The following is a 22,801-nucleotide window of genomic DNA, read 5'->3' as shown; positions in this document are numbered from 1 at the left end:
CGTAGTCTTTGATATATTCTACCAATTTGTCAACTTTTTGCTTCAAGTATTTGGTGTCGTTAGAAGGAATATTTCACTCTCCCAAATACTTTTGATATTATAGGCGATTATTTAAATGATTTGAAGATGTTCTTTTCTTGATTTTCTTGCTCCACTGGGATGTTGATTTATAAAATACAGATGTTACCTTATTAAATCTATCTTACTTGGCAAAATATTAAAGGGTATATCGCAGGGACTTCCTAACAAAAATGCTTCCGGATAGTCCTTGTTCCTGACGTCATGATAACTAATTTGCATTCTATACTGTAGTTTTTTTAGAAAGAATCTACAATTTTCATCAAACAAAGAACATATTTTTAATTACGCAGTAAGTAAGTAATGTTATAGTTGTAGGAAATTTTGATTTTAGAAGCTGGTTGAAATCAGGATATCGCTTTATATGTAAGGATATTTGATTACTTTATCCTATATAAAAAATATATTTTTTGGTTGGAAGGCACAAAATCTTTTTTTTTTTTGCTCCTACTTCCTTGCAAATTACGCTATGTACAAGGAAAATAATAGCATTTTCACTACTTTTTCTATTTGTCAAAAATCACACACAGTATAAATATATTTGCTACAGTACATAGATTACAAAAATGAATGAACTTAATTAACTTGTTTTTAACTAACAACCGATTTTTTATAAAATAGGTTTTTCTTTTCATACAAACTTGTATGAATATAGATTTTTTTTCTATAAAATTTAGATCATTTTTGAAGGATATTCATTATTGCTCGGAAGCTTTGAAATAGTTTGTAGTCGCTAATGAATATAGGATGTAATGAACTGCAGGTTTGCGTGGCAGTTTCGGGCAAAAAATCACCCCTTTCAGTTGACAAAGATAATTTTTAAATAGATATAACGAAGTTTGAATATTTATCTATTCCTTAGTGAAAAAAATATAAAAATTGATCGACGGAATCCGTTTTTATGAGATTACGAAGTTTGTTGTCGCTAATAATTAATAGGACAATTTCTTTATCTTTAAATGGGCTTCAACGTTTGCGGCCAAAAATGACCCTTCTAATTAATAGATAATTTTTATTTAACGAAGCTTGACCATTTTCTATTCATTCGTGAAAAACATATAAAAATTAATTGAGAGCATCAGTTTTTATGAGAATTTGAAATTTGTAGACGCTTATAAATTATGAGAGGAGTCTCATGTTTGTGATATGTTCACTCTTTTCCGCTCACTGAACCTTGTAAAATTCATATCTAGGAAAGTGTAGGTTTAGTGATTGAAACTATGATAGTCCTAAATGTAGATTGACATAATTTGAGTGGGATAATAAGAACAAACTCCGTGCGTCATATTTAATACGCCAGTCTTAAGAAACCAGTACTTAGCACATGCAATTCAAGGACAAGACGGATTAAATTTTCGACCACGAATCTCCAGATTTCTCAGTAAATAGTCAATGTATTTTAATGATTGAGGTATTTATGGGAAGAAAAACGCTATATACAACGTAAGATCCCCTTTTCAAATTCATATTTTGACTTTATTCTGACTTTGTAATATACCTACATATTGAGTAAAAAATAATCCTATTTTCATTATAATTGTAATATAATACAAACTTTTATTATTTTTACTTAGTTATATAATTTACCATATTTTATAATAGAATAATTCAAAAAAAAAGGATAAGCACATTTAAAGACGTCACGAGGGATCGATTTTTTCTTCTTTAAGGGACGAAAGGTGGGACTGTGGATAGGACCTGACTGGACTGGACTACCGTCCTTGGTCCTAAATAAGGACCAAAACAACTCTAATTATCTCTATGAATGATGAATAAGTTATAAGGTTAATAAGAAGTATGTTGTTTTTCATTATTTTTCATCCTAAAAATGGAAATATGTCGAGTTCAGAACAAGATACCAAATCACTAAAAACACTTTTATAATCATAAACAACCAATTTACATCCGTTTTATTCATCGTTATTCAATTTGGTAATTGTTTTTAAGGTGAAAAATGACTCTGAAGGAAAATAACTACTATAGTCTCAGATTTTTCTGAAACCCCACGATCCAAATAAAAACTGAGATCAGTTTTGGATTGTCCGCTCAAAGATAAATTATATAACTGGCTTCATTTCATTGGTTAAAATTTGGAACCTATAATTGTTTCCTTGTGTGATTATTCTTTCATTCTTGAGGACAGGCACATATTAATTGATACGTAGTTACGTGTGAGTGTTCTCACGAACAATGAAGAGTAATGAGTAATGTTCTACTTTTAATAACATTGAATTATTTATTGTTTAGGCTAAGAGTCGGCAACTTTTTGAGAGTTGTGGACAAATGGCTATTTAGTGTCATGGCAGAGGGACAAACAGCTTTCGCTGCAGAGTCAGGGTGGATTAGTATGCCTATATTTAGATTATTGTGCATGATAACATGGCGGTCGGTCAAAATTCACTCGTGGGCCGATATAGCCCGCAGTACGGTGGTTGACGACCTATGGTTCAGGCATTATCATTAATATTTTAACCTTAATTCGGATCCTATTTTATTTAGGTCCGAACTTTGGGTAAAATGCTCAAAATATTCGAGAAAAGTACCCTGTTTAAGGTTACCCAAAATTTACTCAAATATTTACGTCTAAATATCCGACCTGACCCGAATCCGAGAAAATGTGGATCTGTCCTATCTTTGAATCATTATCAACTTTATTTTTTGTCCTAGAACCCAACAATGTGAGATCCAACTGTTTTAATCATCCCATATTTTTAGTATATGCTGAAAAAAAAGTATTCAATATTAAAAATGACAAGTTTGAATATGGACTTACGTAATTAAGTTAGAGTGCTTCTTCCTCTCCAACTTTTTTCTTCTTCATGAATTCAGGCGAGAGGGGGAAAAATGATGGATTTTTGACAAATAATTTCTCTTGTATATATTTGAAGGCCTTCGCCTTTGCTGTAAAAGGGGATACATTCAATTAGTTGATAATATTTTCATCAGTTATATTCATAAATGATTTAGTGAAGTGCGTATGGCCTATAAGAAAGAGTGATAGAATGAGGGCAATCAAGAGCCTCGTAGTGACCATCATTCAATATATAACTATTGAGCCACAGTTATTCCTGGACTACTTTGCATATTCTGTTCTAGAAGGTAATCAACTCACGACTAATATTCAGATATGGAAAATATGTCATTTAGAAATGAATTACAATCAAACTGTTTGTGATGATCTCTCCAGCTATAGAAATGTTCAATTTAAAGTTCAGAGGCGATGGAATGAATTTGAAATACTGGCAGACTGGATCAATAACGTTCCGGGAGGGATTTACATATTTTTTGTAGGAAGTTTGGCGGATAAATATGCCAAGAGAAAGTTATTGCTCCTTATACCCTCCGTAGGATTCTTGCTCGCTAGCATCAACGGATTAATTTGCTACATTTTCATCAGGGATCTCCTAATTTTCTCTTCTCCATGTTTTATTTGAGTTAATTTAACATACCGGGACTCTACTTATCGCGGTTTTTGGGAACAATAAAAATATGTCCTCTTTCAGGACTAAAAAACGTAAAATGAGATAAATTATTTTCTATTTTTCTAAGTCCACTTTTTACTATTTTTCCTTTGATTTTTTTAGTATGGCTATGATGAATAAGCACATTTTATCATCATATATTATATAAAATAATGTATGCTAGTAGAAAAAATACTTGTAAAATGTAATCTGAATCTTGAATTTACTGGAGTTTTAATTTGTTCATTTCAATATTGCGAAATTTAAATTATCGGAACTTAAGCAAAAAAAAATTAACAAAAGCTTGTATGATAAATAATAACCAAAAATTTGAAGTCTAGGTATCAAATCGAATACTTACAGGATAATCCCATTTAATATGAATATACAGGCGTAGTATGAACAAACTGAACAACAGCTACAAAAATTATTGGTTACCTCAATATAAAAAAAACAACAATTCTGCAATATAAGGATAACACAGGGTGGACAAGGTATATCCGGAATAACTTTAACGGCTAATTATGATACTTGTATAAGATATAGAAAGATAAGTTTTAAGCATTTGAAAGGCACAATAAATTTAAATGATTATTCATAATGAGAGCCTTCGTTATCGATCTGTACACGACACCTGAATACCTTGCATGTCTTTGCTACCTCATGCGGATCCATTTCCTTCATTGTATTGACGATGGAGGTCTTCAAGGCTTCAACTGAGGCATAATTATTCCTACAGGTGATCCTCTCTACCCTGCTCAGCAGGTAAAAACCACAGGGATTTAGGTTCGGCTGTTGTTAACACATTTAGCTTGTAACAAGTATTCAATTTTTTATTACACACCTCTCCACTACTAATAATTAGCCTTTAAAGCTATTCCGGGGGTTTCTTGTCTACTCTGTATACCACATTAATAACTCCAAACATCGCGTTATAAGAAATCTGTGATGTGTGAAACCGCGTTATGCAGGGACTTCCTATATTTTATTTTACTTTGAAGTCCTTAAAGAGTCCATTTTATTTAACAATACTCAATAAGGATTTCTTTTGGAATTCATAAAACATGGAGAACTAATTTCATTTCCTTAGAGAGCTACCATTAGAATACTTTTATTTGAATTCAGCCCTTTGGTCGCTCTCTGGAGGAATGCAGATATATATGATGGGCTATTACTCTTATGCAACTTTAACTTCCAACAAAGACAATAGAGCCATCAAAATTTCTATATTTGGGGCAATGTGCGATGCTGGAATGCTTCTAGGAATGACATTGATAGATACTTCAAATACTTTTACGTAATTAAATGGATCATAGTTTCCTTAAGAAAGTGATATCCTTTCATTTGAACAATACTTTAGAATAAGAATACGCTATATATGGAGTGCGTTTTTTCACGTAGTTTTTCGATAGGACTACTAGTATAGAATAATTATTAAATGAAAGAGATAATTGAATTAAAAAATCGTGTAACTAGAAAAGGCATTACATAGAGCGCAAAAACTTTGCCTAAAATACAATTGAGTTATGTATATCAATTTGTTCTAAAGTTATGGTCGGTTATGAATTTTTACTTTTGGTATTAGCTTGACCTTGACCTCTCAAAATTCAATGGCTTTTTACTAGGACTATGTATAATCTTCGTACCAAGTTTGTCAAAATCTATCTGTAACTTTTTTCGTTATACTCCTAACTAAAAAACAAGCAAACAAAGCAAAACCATAATATCTGTTCATTTTCGTTGATGTCTTAATGTATTTTAAAGAATTAAAATAACTTTTTTCATTCAGTATAATTTGGATGAAATAAAATTTATTGATCCACCAAAAAAAAAATATAAAATAATAGTAACAATTTCTTAAAAATTAAACATGCACGATCGTTTTAATTTAGTCTCTCTTATTTAATAATTAATTTCTTTATTAAAGTAGAAAAAATACCAATAAGTGTAAAGTGGGGACCAAAAACTGGAAGTAGTATGAATATATACCATAAAAACTTCATTTTTATGGTATATAAGAAGACAACTCAAAAGCAATGAATGTTTAAATACTATATTAAGCTATATTTTTTTTTAATATGTTCCCTCCCCTTCACAAGCAATATACGTCTTCACACGCCGGTGAACAGGTTGGCAACACTTGAAAATGAAGGCTGTGTTGAATGCGTACCACTTTATTCTGACGGCAGCTCGGAGGGAATCCAAATTTGGGTTCCAGGGGGTTGAGGTTAGGGATAGAGGAGGACCACATAGAAGTAGGTCGGAAGTCAGCCAACTTGTTGCTTCAAAAGCTTTGGGTTTGTAATTGACTTTTTGATGTAGTAGGGAGTCGTCCAGATGGAGATGCCTATGGCTTCTTCAGCTTTCTCGGCACTCAACCCGATGTCTTCCGTTTTTTTTTTGTTCTCCAACATTTCTACGCTTAGAGACTTGGGATAAAAACAAAACTAGTTTATTTTTGTTTCGTATTTAAATGCTTCTACCAGTTTAGGGTCCTCACTCTATACATAAAACATGTATTCTTTTTATTTCTTTCTTTTTTGGTCCTAAATTGGTCAGTGTAGGTTGGAATTAAGATAAAGTTAAAATGTTTTGGCTCTAGTTCCTTTCAGAACCAGACCCCCCCCAATCCTTTTCGAGATTTGTGAAGGGATTTTTTTAGAGAGTTGAATACTTATTTAATAAAACAAAGAATTGAGTTAAAAAATCGGTTAATAAATATCTTAAATCTATATGGAGGATATATGGATTCTCTTGTAGGAAATATTTACTGTAAATGTTCTATTAATCCTTATTTATTCGGTCTAGTCTAGTACAGTCTTAGGACTTTGATAACAATTAGAACTTTTTGCATTTATAAAAACAATATTTAGATTATACCTTAATGGACAAAGTGCTTTGAAGAAATAATTATCCAATTCAAAGTGCTTAGGTTCGATTCTCATTCGCTCCTAGAGAAGGAAAAATACATAATGTTCAAGACTGTGAATGGTAGTTTTGTCGTTAGTATTTTAGTCGCTGGTAATTTTTACGTGATACAATTTTGCCTCTAGTAATTTCTTCCCTTTGATATTTTGCCGCATGACATATTCGCCTCCTTTAAGAGTTTTATATTATAGGTCCGAGCTTTACCTTTGCTGTTGTATCTCAGGTTTAGATATAAAGAAGAAGTCAAATGGTAAACAGCAAGGAAATAAGAATAAAGGAGTAACAGATCCGGGATCATGAGTCTATTTCGAAAAGACTATTTGCACCTTATCTTAGAAACGCTTTTTATTTGAAGCTTGAAGAATTGTAAGAAAGTCCATCAATAGAATGAAGGGAATGTTTTAATATTAATGGATTGTGATGTGCTGCTCGAGTTTATAGAATAATCATTCGAGGAATTACGAGCTTTAATTGTTACTCACTTGAATACTTGTTACTCGTTCGAATACTCTTTACTCTCATGGGAATTAAACGTACAATTTTTGCCTAAATAATAATTTTGGGCTGATAAAGACAAAAGTTCATTGATTTAAGGGTACTACAGCCCCTCCAGTCCACCCCATGCAGAGTCCCCTGACACTACCTAACACTTTTTGCACACTAATAAAATTTGTGAGTCAAAAAATCATATTTTGTCATTTAAAAATTGTTTTTCCCTCCTCTAACAAGGAATAATAAGATTTACATTCTTAACCAACTCAAATAAAGCGGACGCAAAACTTTTGAAATCTGAATTCAAAAAATACAGTTTGACTATTTACATGCTATAATATTAAAAAAAGGAAAAAAACTGAGAAGCATAATTATTGACAAGTTACGCATTTTAGATACACGAGTCGAGTTTTTGGCATATTTTTTGTTTACTTCATAAAAATGGAGTACCAATTTACGAATTTTGCTCGTGACACATCACTAGTAATGACTAAAGGGAATATACAATCTAATAATACAAAACACACAAAGGCGGCGAATATGTCATGTGGCAAAATCTCGAAGAGGCAAAATTACTAGAAGTAAAAAGGCTTGCAAAAAATGACTTAGAACAGTAAATGACTAATCCTACAGATCAGACAGAGTAATGGTAATAATAAAATATTTACTTATACTTAATAAGTGTAGCTACATCCGACCAATTGAAGAAACATTTAAAAAAACATATATATTACAAAAAGTATGATAAAAAAGTTTTTTTTATTACATTCACATTCATAGATGACATAAAATGAAATCAAAAATACTGTTTTTAAGTATTAATTTTAAATGAAAACTTTTATAACTTTTTAGAAAAATAGTTAAATTTGATTTTTGAAGAAATGCTGTTTCTGTAGGTTACTTTAAGTAAAAAAAATATATCGTACACAAAGAGTGAAGGAATATATGTATAACTACTTTGGTCTTTCTATGTATTTAATCTATACTTACAGAGTAATAATGCCTTAAAAAAGCTCTTTCAATTGCTTCAAACATTCATTGCACGATTGTTGTAACTCAATTCTTTCTTTCATTTAAAAAAATAGTATATACTAGGTCAAAACAAGAAGGGAATAAAAGAAGATTCGTTCCATGAATAGAATATTCTTTGCTTTAACTAATCATATACAAATATCTATCAATGTAAAAATGCATCTTTAGGGACCATATTGAGTCCGATTATCTTTAACAACTTTGGGTACGTCATGAGCTATTCCATACGAATTGGATCTATTCTCGTATCCATCATATATTTGATATTTTTCGTGGAGGAACCAAGGGATATCAAAGAAAATAACCAAGGATCCGTTAACTCAGAATCGCCTTTTGGATTGAAAACCTTTGTTGTTGATGTGATTGTGAATCCTTTACTCAACACTATAGAGTGTATTGTAAAGAAACGTGAAAACGGCGTTCGTTCCTTACTCGTCCTTCAATTCTTTCTCTTTGGTCTATACTATGCCACAACTTCTTTTTATGGGATTGAATATCTTTATTTACTTCGCATATTTGATAATTCTGAGTTTGATCAAAAAGGAACGAACTATGCTCAGCTCAAAATGATGCTTCAAGTCTTAAATATACTCCATCAGTTGGCTGTTTTGCCTTTTCTTCGACGTGTTTTGAAGCTTCACGAAACTGCAATTCTTATTCTTGTGTCCATATTTGATTTGATTGGCATTTTTTGTGCTTTGTCGAGTCACAACTATTGGCCAGAATATATATTGGCGAGGTTGATCATGAGCTTTGATGCATGTCGATGGACGAGTGCTCGATCCCTTATGACCAAGTGCATTTCTCCTGGTCAAGAAGTATCAAGTGTCTTTGCATCAAATTCTATTCTAACGACGATTTTCCCCTTATTTTCACACATGATATTTCGAAAAACTTATAATGCGACTGTGGACAGTTGTCCATGGGCTTTCATGTGGGTTACCTTCTCCCTATTTGCTGTAGCCTTTGTAAGTAATATCTACCTCTACACCAGGCGTAAGGATATTGAATATACGGCGATCTTAAATGAGGCAAGTGATGCCAAGAACACACATTCTAAAAAGTCTGAAACATAAATTAAAAAATAAGCATTCATACTGATGTACTACATACGATAACAGAATTTGTTTTTTATTTTATTTTATATAATAAAATAGAGTTAAATAAAAGTGTATTTGTATTAATTCTTGGAGGTTCTTATCTAGTGTTGTGTTTTTTCGTATTTAGGACTGAAGACTACTTCCAGTTCAGTCTCGGTCCAGTCCAGTTAATTCCTTCATATCAGTCCAAACCCCTTATAAAATTCGGTACTTGATGACGTCACTCACCGTTATTTCTTCTTTGTTTAATCAGTTCCAGTACTGATAGTCCTAAGGACCGGTCCTATGACTGGAATGAATTGGACCGAATAAATCAGGACTGACAATACACAAGTTGTATCCATTGTTCATAAGTTCAGTCCTGTTCCTGTTATGGGTTCTTAAACAGTCCAAAGTTATAGTACGCCTCCTAAAATAGGCGTTGAATAGGATACTTGGGGGAGGGGCAACAAAGTTTGGCCGAATAGTTCATAAAAGTGTTTTTTATATAAACCTTATTTTCATGACTTTCTTTGGTAAATACATTTCTTATATGTCTTTTTTGCTGCTGGGGATTTTTATTCTGTAAAGGTCAAATATACCCCCGACTATTACCTGCCCGAACTTTGTTTAGTTTTCAATTATTTTTGGTGTAATAAGTTATCCGAATATTCATCAGCCCGTTCTTTTCTTATGCATATGCCCTCTATATCATCGTCAGAGATCGGATGCATTGTTTTTTTAAAGTTGGGGCATTCTGAAGAATGATTTTTGTTTTCATAAGCTATTAATTATCATAATTATTTAATTCCTGAAGAGTTAACTTCCTTTTCTACTGCATACATTCAAGCTATCATTGATGGCTACCAAACGGGATTGAGTATTTGGTTGTACTCAGTAAAGAAGGAGAGGAACCCTGAAGATTTGTTGGGCTCAGAGTAAGTAGAATTGCGTATCGACATCGGAGGAATTCAATTTTCTGGTTTAGTTCCTTCCCCCCTCTCCCTTAGTCATAGCTATTTGTAGCTGATTTAATGAAACGTGTTGACAGCTAATCTATTCTCGTAATACCCATTGTCAGGGTTACCATTTTGATTTTCTTTTTTTTTAAATGCCCAAAATACACATGATCCTCATTACTATTTATACTGACCCCCATATGAGTCCTTTATAAAATGTAAAATATATTAATTTATGATTAATTCATTGGGGAAAAATCCCACTTTATTTTATTACATACTGGCCAATATTTCCTACACTAATAATTGGAAAGATGTTTGGTAGGAGAGCTGCTTAGCTGACATGGCGCTTAATTAAATGAGCTGGGAGTAGCTACGAGATGAATAAAATTAACACAAATCCGTATCGATATTGATCCGTTATTCTACCCTATGTCAAACAAGGACTTACAACTATAACTCTACAGCTGATCCTCACTGTTACTCTCCGTCTTTTATGAGCACACACAAATGTTCAATCCGGTCAATATATCAATGATAGCTTGTATGTAGTAGAAAATGAAGTTTAATCCTAAGGAATAAAATAATGATGATAATAGATTATGAAATGAAAATTTCATTTTCAGGTTGTCAACTCCGAAAAAACGGGGGAGGGCTAAAAAATCTATGAATATCATATTAAAATACCTCAGTTCACCAACTGAATTAGTTTAGTAAAGGGTTTAGCATTTTTATTTACGAAAATAATTTTGTCATTAATCGTAATCATTTAGGCCCAATCAAAATATTTAAAATTCTTAAATTTTTTTTTGGCAAAGAGTTATTGATGATATCTATGGGGGTATCATTTAGTAAAGATTGTTCTATGAAACGGTTTCCTTTAAGATTTAGAACAAGACGTTAAAATTTAATATTGAAAAAAAAAAAAAAAGAAGATCCTTGTCGTAAAATTTGCGGAGCCTCCAAAGGGTTCATAAGAATAATTTGTTGATATATATTTCTTAAAATTTCCCAAAGAATAAAAATGAAATTCACACACAATTAGAGAAATTTTTATGATCTATTATGCTATTCAGTTTTTCTTGAAAAATCCTAGCCCAAAACGAGTTTTTTTCCGTTAAACTCCTGAACCAATAGAATACCATAACCTTCCAAAAGTATTTGAAGGAGATCAATCCCAGTCCACCGTACTTTTGGGAGCTGCTGTGCTCTTCAATGTAATTATCCTGGATGGTCCAGTCAGAAACAAACAAAAAAAAAACACTACAAATTTGTTCTATCCTCATAGAAATGTTCTTCGAGAAGGGCCCTCAAAAGATGGATGAATCTTGGTAAAATAAGAGTCTTCCACATATAAATATAAGGGTGGATATTTTTTCCAATTAGACCTGTATATCTCCATATTCCCCTCCTTATTCTGTGTTGGATTTCTCTTTGGTTCTCAATTGTGTCACTCTCGTCCAATGTCACCACAGGATCCAATATTTTAAGGACCGGAACTATTTTAAAGTTCCTAATACTTAAACCTCCCCCACAGCTAGAGACAATTTTGGACCTTTAAAAGTTAACTGTCAAACTAGTTTGAATTCTTCAATAATTTGTTGTTGACTTATTATAGATTGTTTAATTTACTCCACTGTCCTAGAGTACATTTTTGTCATGTCATCTGCGAAACTTCAACTTTATTCTTTTTTTGTCAATCATCACTAACCTAATATTTTCACACAAGTTATAAATTAGATCTATATGAATAGTATCTAGACTCAATAGTACTTAATATAGGCTATAAAGTATATTTTAAAAATTATTTGTGGGTATAAAGTCGGTGACATTCAAAATACTAGAGTCAGAGTGGATAAATAAAATACTCCTTTTTCTCTGCAAAACAATTGGTCACGAGACACTTTTTATTTTTGCCTCAATTACTCAGAGTTGGATTGACGTAGACGCGCCAAATTTTAAAACAACAAGTTTTTATATATCTGCTATTGTTTGAATCCATTTAAAGGCTCCCCTTTCAAAAATAAAAGTTTTATGGCAGCTCGATATTCAATTTTTTTCATTGTGCCAAAAATACTCACATATGTACACTACTGACTCAAACAACTGTTAAATAATAACTGTCAAAGTGGCTGAAACTTTGAAGAGTAACTCCTAACAGATAATAGATAAATGTGACTAGCTTTGTTTTACGAGTTAACGTTCGTTTACAAAAAATGTACTAATCCTCCACTACTTTGCAAAATGTTATTATTTGAAAATTTAACTCTATAATATTTTCAGATCATTATTAAGTTATTCAAATTACATTTTCATTGGAAGTAATACTAGAACACGTTTTCTTTTCGATTATATATTTTATACTTAGGGGGCTCGTCAAAACAAAGCCAAGCTAGGATACTTTTCCTTAATTTTTGGCCAAGATTTCTTAGTTACTATCAAATTTATTTTATCTCTAATTTTTTCAAAACTAGTGCTTTTTAAACTTTTTATCTCTATACCCAATTTCAGAATCTTTAAAGAGCCCCAAGATTTTTTTAAGCACAGAAACTTCATAATTTTTTTTTATAAACGGCAATTTTTCATTGAGGAAAATTTACACTTTTATTTTTTTTCGTCCATTTTGAATAAAATTTTGTGTGTCAAATAACTTAATTTCAGGAAAGTTAAAAATGACGTTTCAATGTGAAACTTAATTCGGCTTTGAGTTCTGTGGTCCTTTTCATGATGAATCATAATCACAAATCGTCTTAAAGACATCTGCTTTTAAATTGTAGTACATACATCACTCATCTGATGCATCAGGTGCCACAGCCATTAAGCACAAGAATTCTGCTGCTGGCATTTCAAGAATTTATCGGACAAGAAGAAGTTGCCTACCCAAACCCATACCTTAACTCTTTTGAATTTTTACACAAAATTGAATACTTTAATATCAGCAATTCGTGACGCTTGGTCCAACTTTCCAAAAACAGAAGTTATCTGGGCATGCCAAAGTTTCAGACCTCGTATCGAGGCTGCTGTAGAGCCCAATGACAATTATATAAAATAAATCAACCATGTATGTACTCCTTTATAAATTGGCTCATATGTAGAATATAAAAATTGTCATTCTTCAAATCTTTTTTAATTTTTTATTATTTTCGTATCATAATCACTCTTTTAAAGAATTTTCTTTACAGTAGTTTTTGTTAATTTTCACAGGTTGACCCTTGTACGATTTAAAGCAGCTGAATTTAAAAAAAAAGGACAATAAATAAATCCAGAACATTCTTTTAAAATTCCGTTCATTTCATACTCTTTAATTAATACTAATTTGGATGAAATTATCTATTCAATGTGTTTAATAATTAATAACTATTATCTGTGTAATAATCAACAGTTGGCAATAATAAAATTACAGAGTTTTTTCAAACTTTTCCTTTCCTCTATGTCAGTCAAGGTTAAGAGGGGATAAAAGAAGGTAGTTGTGAAATGATAAGTTATAATATATTTATGACATTTGTCGTCGCAACATTTTAAGCATGTTTTATCAACAAACCTCGATATATAATATTTTATGACTCTAAAATATTTTTCAATGATTTTAAAAAAATGATAAACTTGTTACTATATAAATAGATTTAAAAAAATGGACCCTTTAATTTTTAGTCCTTTAACACATTCTCATCTATTCATAAAAAGATACAGGGAGTTCTATGCACAGAGTACTCACACTTAGATCAATGAATCTATCTGAACTATGATTTAGATACTCCTTTTAAAAATGGGACATCAAGTTTTCCTCCCCGGTCACAGGGACGTCTGTAAGGGGTTGTAGACCCAAAATGAAGTAATTTTTGTTTTGGACTATAATATACAGGGGCGTCCACAAGGGATGGGCTGTAGCCCCCCACCCAAATACTTTTTTTTTTGTTTCTTTAATATGTGGGATCAGATATAAAAATATGTTGAATTCAGCTAAACTATGAACAACCAGGCCCAAGTTTTTACCCGGCTTTTCAACTTTATTTGAGAAGTCAATTCAGTTTTTGAAGATTTTTAACAAATCATTCATAAACAAAGCCAAGATTTATTACTTAATCAATACATAACTTTAGTTTTTAAAATACCGGAATTAATTTTGCATTAGGTTTCAAAATCTCAAGAATTCTTAATTTTCTATTTTTTTCATTATTTGTTCAAATGAAAACAATAAAAAACTCAAGAAAATGATAAATTCTCAATCTATGTTTAAAATTCAAAAATACATGCATAATAAGCAATATTTTATGAACTTATTATGAATACAAAATTCATAATAAGGATAGTTTGAGAGTGTTAGCTAAGGTTAAAACTTTTATTGTATTTATGACATGAAACCTAGCTTGGCCCTCTGTTTGTAAAACTTATTATCTACATGTTTTTCAGCTTTTTGCCAAGCCCCCAAAGAATAAATGACGTTTTCCTGATTTTCTTCTATTGTTAAATCAGCTATTAAATTCCTTTGTAAACAAACAAAGTAACTTGACTTAATCTCTACTAATCATTTTCTTAGCTAATCTCACTATATTTTACAATCACAAGCTTGTTACATAATAATTATGCATTGCGCTCCAATACCCTATCAAACTAGGGTATGTAAGCTATGTGAGCAGATCCAATCTACATCTTTAGGGAACTTATGTCCATCTCACATTGAAAACCAGTTGTTTTGACCTTTCACTCATGCCAAACTATTTGCACATTAATTGGTTTCGATGAATATACTCCTCTTTTAAATATAATTTATTAATTGTTAAATTTAATTTCTACTACTTCAAGTTCAATTTGGAGAAACTTCAGATGCATTAACAAGTATAGTTTGATATTTTTTTAGCTAAAAGGAATGACAACTAATTAATAGTGGAATACAAATGTAATCCAGGCTCAGTTTTGAGAAAAATCGTTCTTGCTTGCTTAAAGTTTGACATATATTTTGAGTTTGGAAGAATACATATAAAAATAAATAATATTTTGGTCTTTTTTTTAGTGGTCTGTACCAAAGATTTAAGTCATTTTATCTTGAAAGAAAATCGCAAAACACTATGAAAATTTTATTTTAATATATAATTTTTTCAACGACGGAACGATTTAAGACACATAGCCTCTCAATGGTTCAATAATAAAAAACGGAAAAAATAATTTTATTTAAGCATTTTCAATACTTTCATATCTATTAATACTTATAGTGATTAATAATTATATCGATACATAAATAATCTATAATTTAAAAGTAGAATTCAAAAAGTGTTCTTTTTGGAATAATCTAAAATATTTATATATAATATATATAATCGTACACCTTCTTTTCTGTTCAAATACATATTTGAGTCGAAATGAAGAAGGCATTAGAAAATAAAATAAATTGAAGATAGAAAAGAGAATCGTTAATATTTATAATATTGAATAAAAGAATGCCGAATAAGTCTCATGATGATTTAATGATCAGTATTTAGTACAAGCTGATGAATCTGTGTTAAATGGCAGGCAGTTTCAATTCATTTCCGATAGAGGGAGGTGCGAGCGTTGGGGAGCTGGATCGGGAGTATTTCGAATTTGGAAAGCTCTCACGTTCACTTGAACTCTCACTGTGATAATTGGAGTCCTTATCCTCAGATCCTAGATCTCTATAAATTGAGATATAACCATTGAGTCTTTCAACCCTCATTCTTTGGACAAAATCTAGGGCTCGGATTAAGTTACTAGGGCATACGTTCCAACATTCAACTACAACCAAATACATAAAGACGTCGAGTTGATTTACGGGAGCTACTCGATGATAAAAGGTGATTCTGAAAATGGGATTAAGAAGGTTCATGATTAAAAATCTAGGATCTCTTTACAATATATGTATCTTTGGGGGTGTTATTTTAATAAATTATAGTTTACCTTGCTAAATCATGTTCATCGTGTAATTTGAGGTATATGGATCGAGCACCGGTCCAGTCTCTCCAAGTCTTTTCAAGGACGGAGGAAAATCCGGTTTCTAGACTCTTGAAGCCTAAAATGATATAGGCTTTGTGCTCGATGTTATCACGATCAGAAAATGATATATCTGGCTCAATTCTTTTGACTTCTTCATATAGACCTGTGAAATTAAATTATAGAAATATATTATAAGGCTAACAATAACATAGCCCCTTGCTTCCTGTAAAGCCATCCCTTATCTAAATAAATAAAGACAAATGCATAATAATATAATATCTAGACTTGTATAAAATATGAACTATCCCTATGTGAAAATAAAAGAAATCCTAAAATGACATGGTAACTCTAACAGATCGAAAAATGCTTAGAAAGGAGAGAAGCAGCTGAGCTGTCATAGCGTTGCATAAGATTAGCTGCAAGTACCTATAATATTATGGTAACAAATACAAATCATAGTTCCATTCTTCACGTATATAGGCAAAAAAATCTCCTATGTTGATCCTCAATTTTACTCTCAGTCTAACAGCAAGGATCAATTTCGAGTTTCTTTAATCGGTTTTGGATATGGGGTTATGAATAAATAACTCCAAGGTCCACAAAATATTTATTATGTCAATAAAATGTAACGTTTATAACATAAGAATATTCCGTGGACCTTGGTCTGCGCAGCTAAAACTGTCAGTTATAATCTGTAAGAGTGTGACTGGTCTTATAACTTGTATTAATAAGTAGGTTATGGCGTCATTCTTAGCCTTTGTCATGAATAATTACATACAAAATATTTGTAAATTTGACTCCTTATTTTATTTTGAATTGTTAATTATAACTTTGTATTTCGGAGGAATTATTAGAATTTCCTTGATATCGAAAATAAATAAGTAAATACTTGATTCCTCGATACTTATATAAATATCTCGAGTGTCTGTTGTTCGAGTTCAAATTATGTCCAGTTTTTCAAAAGATATTTTATACAGGCTTAAGTAATTTACAAAAATTAAATGATTATTTTCTTTCAAAAAAGGTCATTCGGGCAAATTATGGAGCAGAGGAAAAGAAGAACATAGGATTTTTTTGTTAATACCTATGGATTTTTGAAAAATCGCAAATTACGGAAAGTAACGTAAAGGAATAATAAGTGTAATCCCTTGTTGGAGTCAAAGTAGAATTGATGATTGATTCATACTTATATCATTGCTAGATACAGAGTGGAGTTTGTATTTATTTGCTTCATCGCATAGCTGCTTGTGTTCAAGTCCTACCAACTAAGTCGTTCTCCTCCAAAATATTATTCGAATTGTCAATGTGACCATGTTAGATTTCGCTTTCTTTTTTTAACCATACCAGAGGATAAAATATTTCATCCTTGCTTATAACTTGTGATAAAAATCGTATGATTTTTTGCTCACCCTTATTTTTTTTTTGTAATTGGTAATCTAAAGAACGAATTTCCTTTTTTTAAGCTGTCACCGTTATTATTTAACTCCCAAGTAGTGAATTTTCATTTCTACTACATTCAATTATTTTCAAAACCTGATTGAAAATTCTTTTGTTCTCAACAGAGACGCACAGTATCCTTAAAGATTTGTTGCAGAGTTATAATTGTAAGTCCTTGTTGGACTCAGAGTAGAATTGGGGATCGACATCCGAGTATTTCTTGTTTACTTCCCTCTCCCCTACCTCCGTCGTCAAAGCTGATTGTACAGCTAAGCCTCACTCCCCCAAAATATTCTTTACATTGTAAAGGTTACCATTTTACTTTGGACATTGTTTTTTACAATGCCTAAGATACAAGCGCCGTTCTTTCTTTAAGAATGATGATAATATCTTTGGAGAGTAAAAATCAGTTTAGATTGCAACAATAAGAAGTCTCTCTCTTGTCTAAGGTCATATTTTCTATAATTTTAATAGTATATGTATATATATATACACACTATTTATTTGATTAAATTTCATTGCATACAATTAAAGTGAGATTTATTTTTGAAAATAACCATAGTAGGTCGTAAATGTAGAAAATGCATTGGAAATAAAGTTTTTATGAGTTAATTTCCGTAAAAACACTTTTTATGCCTTGGTGTATGTAATATTATAAATATTTATTGCTGAACTACATATAGTTAACAGATTCATTCAACATTTTTTTCCCAAGTTAGAATTAATGGCAATTCAGAAGAAAAAAAACTTAAAAAAGGCAAAGATATTTGTTTTGTTAAATGAGATTATGTTAAAAACTATTTGAAAGATGTTTTTTTTTTAATGTCTAAAAAACGGATTAGAGCCTTTGCAAAATGTATGCAGTTTTGAGGTGTCTTTGATTCACAGTGAACACTCAAATTCGATTTTTTTTTCTGTTGCATCCGTCCTTTGAAGGCTACAGGAACAATTGTAACTTTTTTTCTTGGATACTAATTATTAAATGTACAGAACGAAGGATGATAAGCTCCAAAAAATAATCATTAATTCATAAATATAAACTTTTTAACTGTTTTTTCATTTCCTTTGTATACATAATTGCCCTCTTGGACAGTTCTAAAGTGCGTACTTTGGCTTCATGAGTTTTTGTCTGTGGTTTTGAAATAAGCAAATTTATCTGGTTGAATGGACCAATTCTGCTCCTTAACGAAACCATCCATTTTCTTATTATTAAGATAGAGCATTATTTTACATTCAGGGGATAATTTTTTCATAAGACTTTCCAAGGAGCTTCTTATTTCGTTTCGAATAGTTTTTAGTAAAATATCAATGAATTAGGCGTGTCGAGTTGAAGGAACATTGTCCTTCATAATCAAATCTTATTATAGGCTCCTACCATAATATCCTGTTCCAAAGCCACGGGGTTGCTGATGCTGGGATTATGCAAGATATCCTCGATGGAGAGAAGTTCTAATTCTGTATGGAATCCGCTAATGTGTATCCATTCAAGAAGCAAAGGATATTCAAACCCAAAAGTTTATGTTTGAAAGATGATTCAGGCAAATCTGGGCAGTCCGAGTAGTTGGTCTTTAATTGGGCAATGTATCGCTTGGAGGTAGGAATATCCTTTGTTTCCACCCCGTATTGAGCTCCAATCTCAAGGGTATTCCATGCCAAAACCACCTCTTTCTTCTTGAGCTCATCACTTTATGTACAGAGAAAACAGAGTTCATTGAGTACCAATTTGAGCTCTGTCAAGAGACTCCTCACTAATTACATATTCCGTCTCATTTTCTAATTCCACTCGCTTTCCAAGTTCTCATATTTGCAGCTTATACACTTCAAAATCGACATCATGATTTTCTCAACAATACCTCCCGGACTAGTTCACTTTGTCTCTTGGGCTCTAACTTGGGAACGATTGTAATTCAAACGGATCGAATTCAAATGGAATTTGTGAAAACTACTGTTGGGTATAATTTTAGTCAAACCAGCTTCAAAAAATTTATCGTCAATCAAAAAGTTTTTCCAAATAAAGTTGGATTCGAATTAAAATTATCAAGTTCGCTCGAGTCGACTTCAAGTAGGGTGATGGTACTCATATTGTATTTCGAGTTTCTTTAATCGGTTTTGGGTTTGGTTATGAATAAATAACTCCAAGGTCCACAAAATATTTATTATATCAATAAAAGGTAACGTTTATAACATAAGAATATTCCGTGAACCTTGGCCTGCGCAGCTAAAACTGGCAGTTATAATCTGTAAGAGTGTGACTGGTCTTATAACTTGTATTAATAAGTAGGTTATGGCGTCATTCTTAGCCTTTGTCATGAATAATTACATACAAAATATTTGTAAATTTGGCTCCTTATTTTATTTTGAATTGTTAATTATAACTTTGTATTTCGGAGGAATTATTAGAATTTCCTTGATATCAAAAATAAATAAGTAAATACTTGATTCCTCGATACTTATATAAATATCTCGAGTGTCTGTTGTTCGAGTTCAAACTATGTCTAGTTTTCAAAAGATACTACTTATGTTGAGTATTTTTCGAATTTGAACAATAATCGAATCTAATTCTAGTTTCAACCCTGTCCAGGAGAGTGATCCTCATTTTTTTAATGATAATATATTTAAAACCCAGGAGATTTTGCTAAAAATTTGAACAAAGATATTTTATTTAAATAAATATCTCTCATAAACTCTATCGATTTCAAATTTACATTAATTGATGGCGGAGGTAGAGCGATTCTTTTATAATACCATTGTTTACAAAATGGAAACAAATAAAAATTCAAATCTAAGATAAAGTTTATGAATAACTTGTGTTAACAAACAACGAGGTCTATATTAAGTTTCGGAAATTGATTTTTTTTTCTTTGAAAGTGTAACTTTTAAATAGGTTCAAACGATAGCAGACATGTAAAGACTTTTTGCTATAAAATTTGACGTGTTTAAGTGAACCCAACTCGGAGTATAAGCCAAAAAACGAAAGAAGATTTAAGTTGACAAAAATTCGTAAAAAAGATATTGTATCTTTGTTTGGCCTGAAACTTTTCAGAGCACCCTGGTATGTGAAGTAAAAAATAAATTACAATTTTTTCCTCTTTTGATATTTGTGCAAGATTGTTTTTAGGTTCAGGCACCACATATCATTAAATAGATTGAAAATAAAACGTGTTTAGGTGGCCTGCCTAGATTGTATTATTTTGGCAATAGAACTCATAATGATCATTACTATATTTAAAAGACTATAATCCTAAACTTTTATCACGATTTAAGATGTATACCTCTATATAATTTATGCAAATAATAATTAACAAATTCAAGTTTAAAATAATAACTATTGAAGGTTGCACACAAATATTTATTTGAATAACATTATAATTCAAATAATTAACTTTAAAGTTTTTCCCCCCAAAAATTACAATAATACTATTAATTATATTGTATGTCTATAAACATACTTATAAATTAATCTGTAGAAAGGTAAATAACATGGGAGTGTCCAAAAAAATTAATATTTGAATTTTTTTTCAAAAATCCATAGCTATTTACACAAATTAAATTTTAAGGAAAAAAATTTAAAAAATTATATTTTTTGGAATTAAAAAAAAAAATCCATAGCTATTCACAAAAAATTAAATTTGAAGGGGGGAAAAAAATCAATAATCTACACGTATTCATAGAAAATAAAATTTTTATACAATAATTTTAAATCAAAAAGTAAATTTCAAATACTTTATTACTTTGAAAATTAATCAAAATTTCATAGCTATCGAAAATAAAATAATCTCTTCATCCCACCCCCTGTGCAAGCCCCTGATCTACTAGTGATGAGACACGGCTTGAGACTTATTTCCTTCGGTTCAGTCTAGAGGGATTTTTTCTGAAGACAGATTTGGAACGATATTTCAGGGCATCTCAGACTGTGGATCAGAACTACGGAAATATTGTTCAGTGATAGTTAGGAATTGTTCACAACTAAACAAGAACTTATTTTAATTCAACCAATCAACGTTGAAAACACGGATTAGCGGAGAGGAAGCAGATTGTGTACAATATAGGATCCTTCTCTCCTCTTCCCAGCGTCAGTTATTGTTCTTGGAAATACAAGTTCTTTAAAAGTCAGAGATCTTGGCACTTATCTGCACCTTAATTATTTTGCAAATGTGTACGTAGATATGTATAGTTTAGCTACATAAGTGGTTTAAATAATAATTATGCATTGAATTATAAGATAGATTGAATAGAAATAAATATGTACAAGTGGGATATACCAAAAGATTTATGTGACCCATTAATACATAAACAAGCAAGAATAAAATAACAAAAAAATTCTTTAAAAAATTTCAAAAATTCGCAGCTATAGACACAAAATTATTTTGAAAAAATTTTGAAAAAAATTTAAAATGTTATATTTTGGAGAATTAAATTCATAAATCCAAAGCTCTTTACAAGAAATTTAAAAAGTCATATTACAAATATAAAATTCTTTCATTTTTTTTTTTTTTGGGGAGGGGTACAGCCCCTCTAGCCTATCTCCTGTAGACGCCCCTGGTTTATGTTGATGCACCAAATATGTACTTCATGCTACAACATGTAAGTGTGTGGTGATTCAAAAATAAGTAGGAGCCCTTCAATATCTTATCATAATATACATGCATAATACACATAATATCTAAGGGCCTCTCCTCCTTCAAAAGAAACATAAAGATCTCTTGTTTTCATGAGAATGTTTACTCAAGTGCATTCAACAACCTCATCCATCAAAATGCTTGAAAGGACTAAGGAGATGTTTTTATTTTGGTTGATTTTATGTATGTACAATACATATATCCATGTTGATTCCAACACGGATATGAATGAAATCCTCGAGCCACATTTATTATAATCTATTTAAATTTGTGTTTGTATTTAATGAGTATTGCGTAAGAGGAGGGGGATGGGCCCTTGAGGAAAATACATACCCCAGGAATAAATACAAACATACATACCAATTGTTGTTATTAAATAAAAGTTGAAAACATACTTTCAATCGGATTTGTTGTTAAGATAGGAAAAGGGTGTTAAGATAAAATCCCCGGCGATTTTGATATGATGCACGATGTTAGGATTTTTTTTTTTAAAGCAGTGTATCAACAAACTTTAGTGAAGTTTTAGTCATCATGGTGACAGCTACTTCAGATATAAAGAAGATGTCATTTATAGAAGAGGAACAGACTTCCACTGTGACGATGATTTTTTTCCACAACCAACAAATATGGAGGTCTCAAATGTGAGTGGCGTCCCACTCCGTATCCTACAAAAAAATTATAAGGCTCTTCTGGAGATTGGTGATCCCAGGACCGTCATTAGCTGCAAAAAAAGTCCACCAGGAGAGTTGGGACAAGCGAATTCATCAATC

The 22,801-nt window shown here is 31.2% G+C and overlaps 2 protein-coding genes and 1 pseudogene across 3 annotated transcripts in view; all 3 read right to left on the bottom strand.

Moving 5' to 3' along the window:
- The window catches only part of Polr2I (RNA polymerase II subunit RpII15), a 566,921-nt gene that overhangs the window by 310,753 nt on the left and 233,367 nt on the right, over positions 1–22,801 (bottom strand). The window lies entirely within an intron of this gene.
- LOC121124046 (uncharacterized) overlaps positions 15,190–22,801 on the bottom strand; it is a 105,624-nt gene continuing 98,012 nt past the window's right edge. The window contains exons 5-6 of the mRNA XM_040719155.2: positions 15,940–16,138; positions 15,190–15,842 (exon numbers count right to left, since the gene is read on the bottom strand). Coding sequence (XP_040575089.1) covers positions 15,527–15,842; positions 15,940–16,138 — 515 coding nt within the window. The 3' untranslated portion in view covers positions 15,190–15,526. The remainder of the gene's footprint in view (positions 15,843–15,939; positions 16,139–22,801) is intronic.
- On the bottom strand, positions 18,298–19,369 carry LOC139906269 (26S proteasome non-ATPase regulatory subunit 8 pseudogene; annotated as a pseudogene).

This window comes from Lepeophtheirus salmonis, chromosome 9 (assembly GCF_016086655.4).
Source record: "Lepeophtheirus salmonis chromosome 9, UVic_Lsal_1.4, whole genome shotgun sequence".
Lineage (NCBI taxonomy): Eukaryota > Metazoa > Arthropoda > Copepoda > Siphonostomatoida > Caligidae > Lepeophtheirus > Lepeophtheirus salmonis.
Note: the sequence above shows the minus strand (reverse complement) of the source record. Positions and strands in the feature narration are given on the sequence as shown.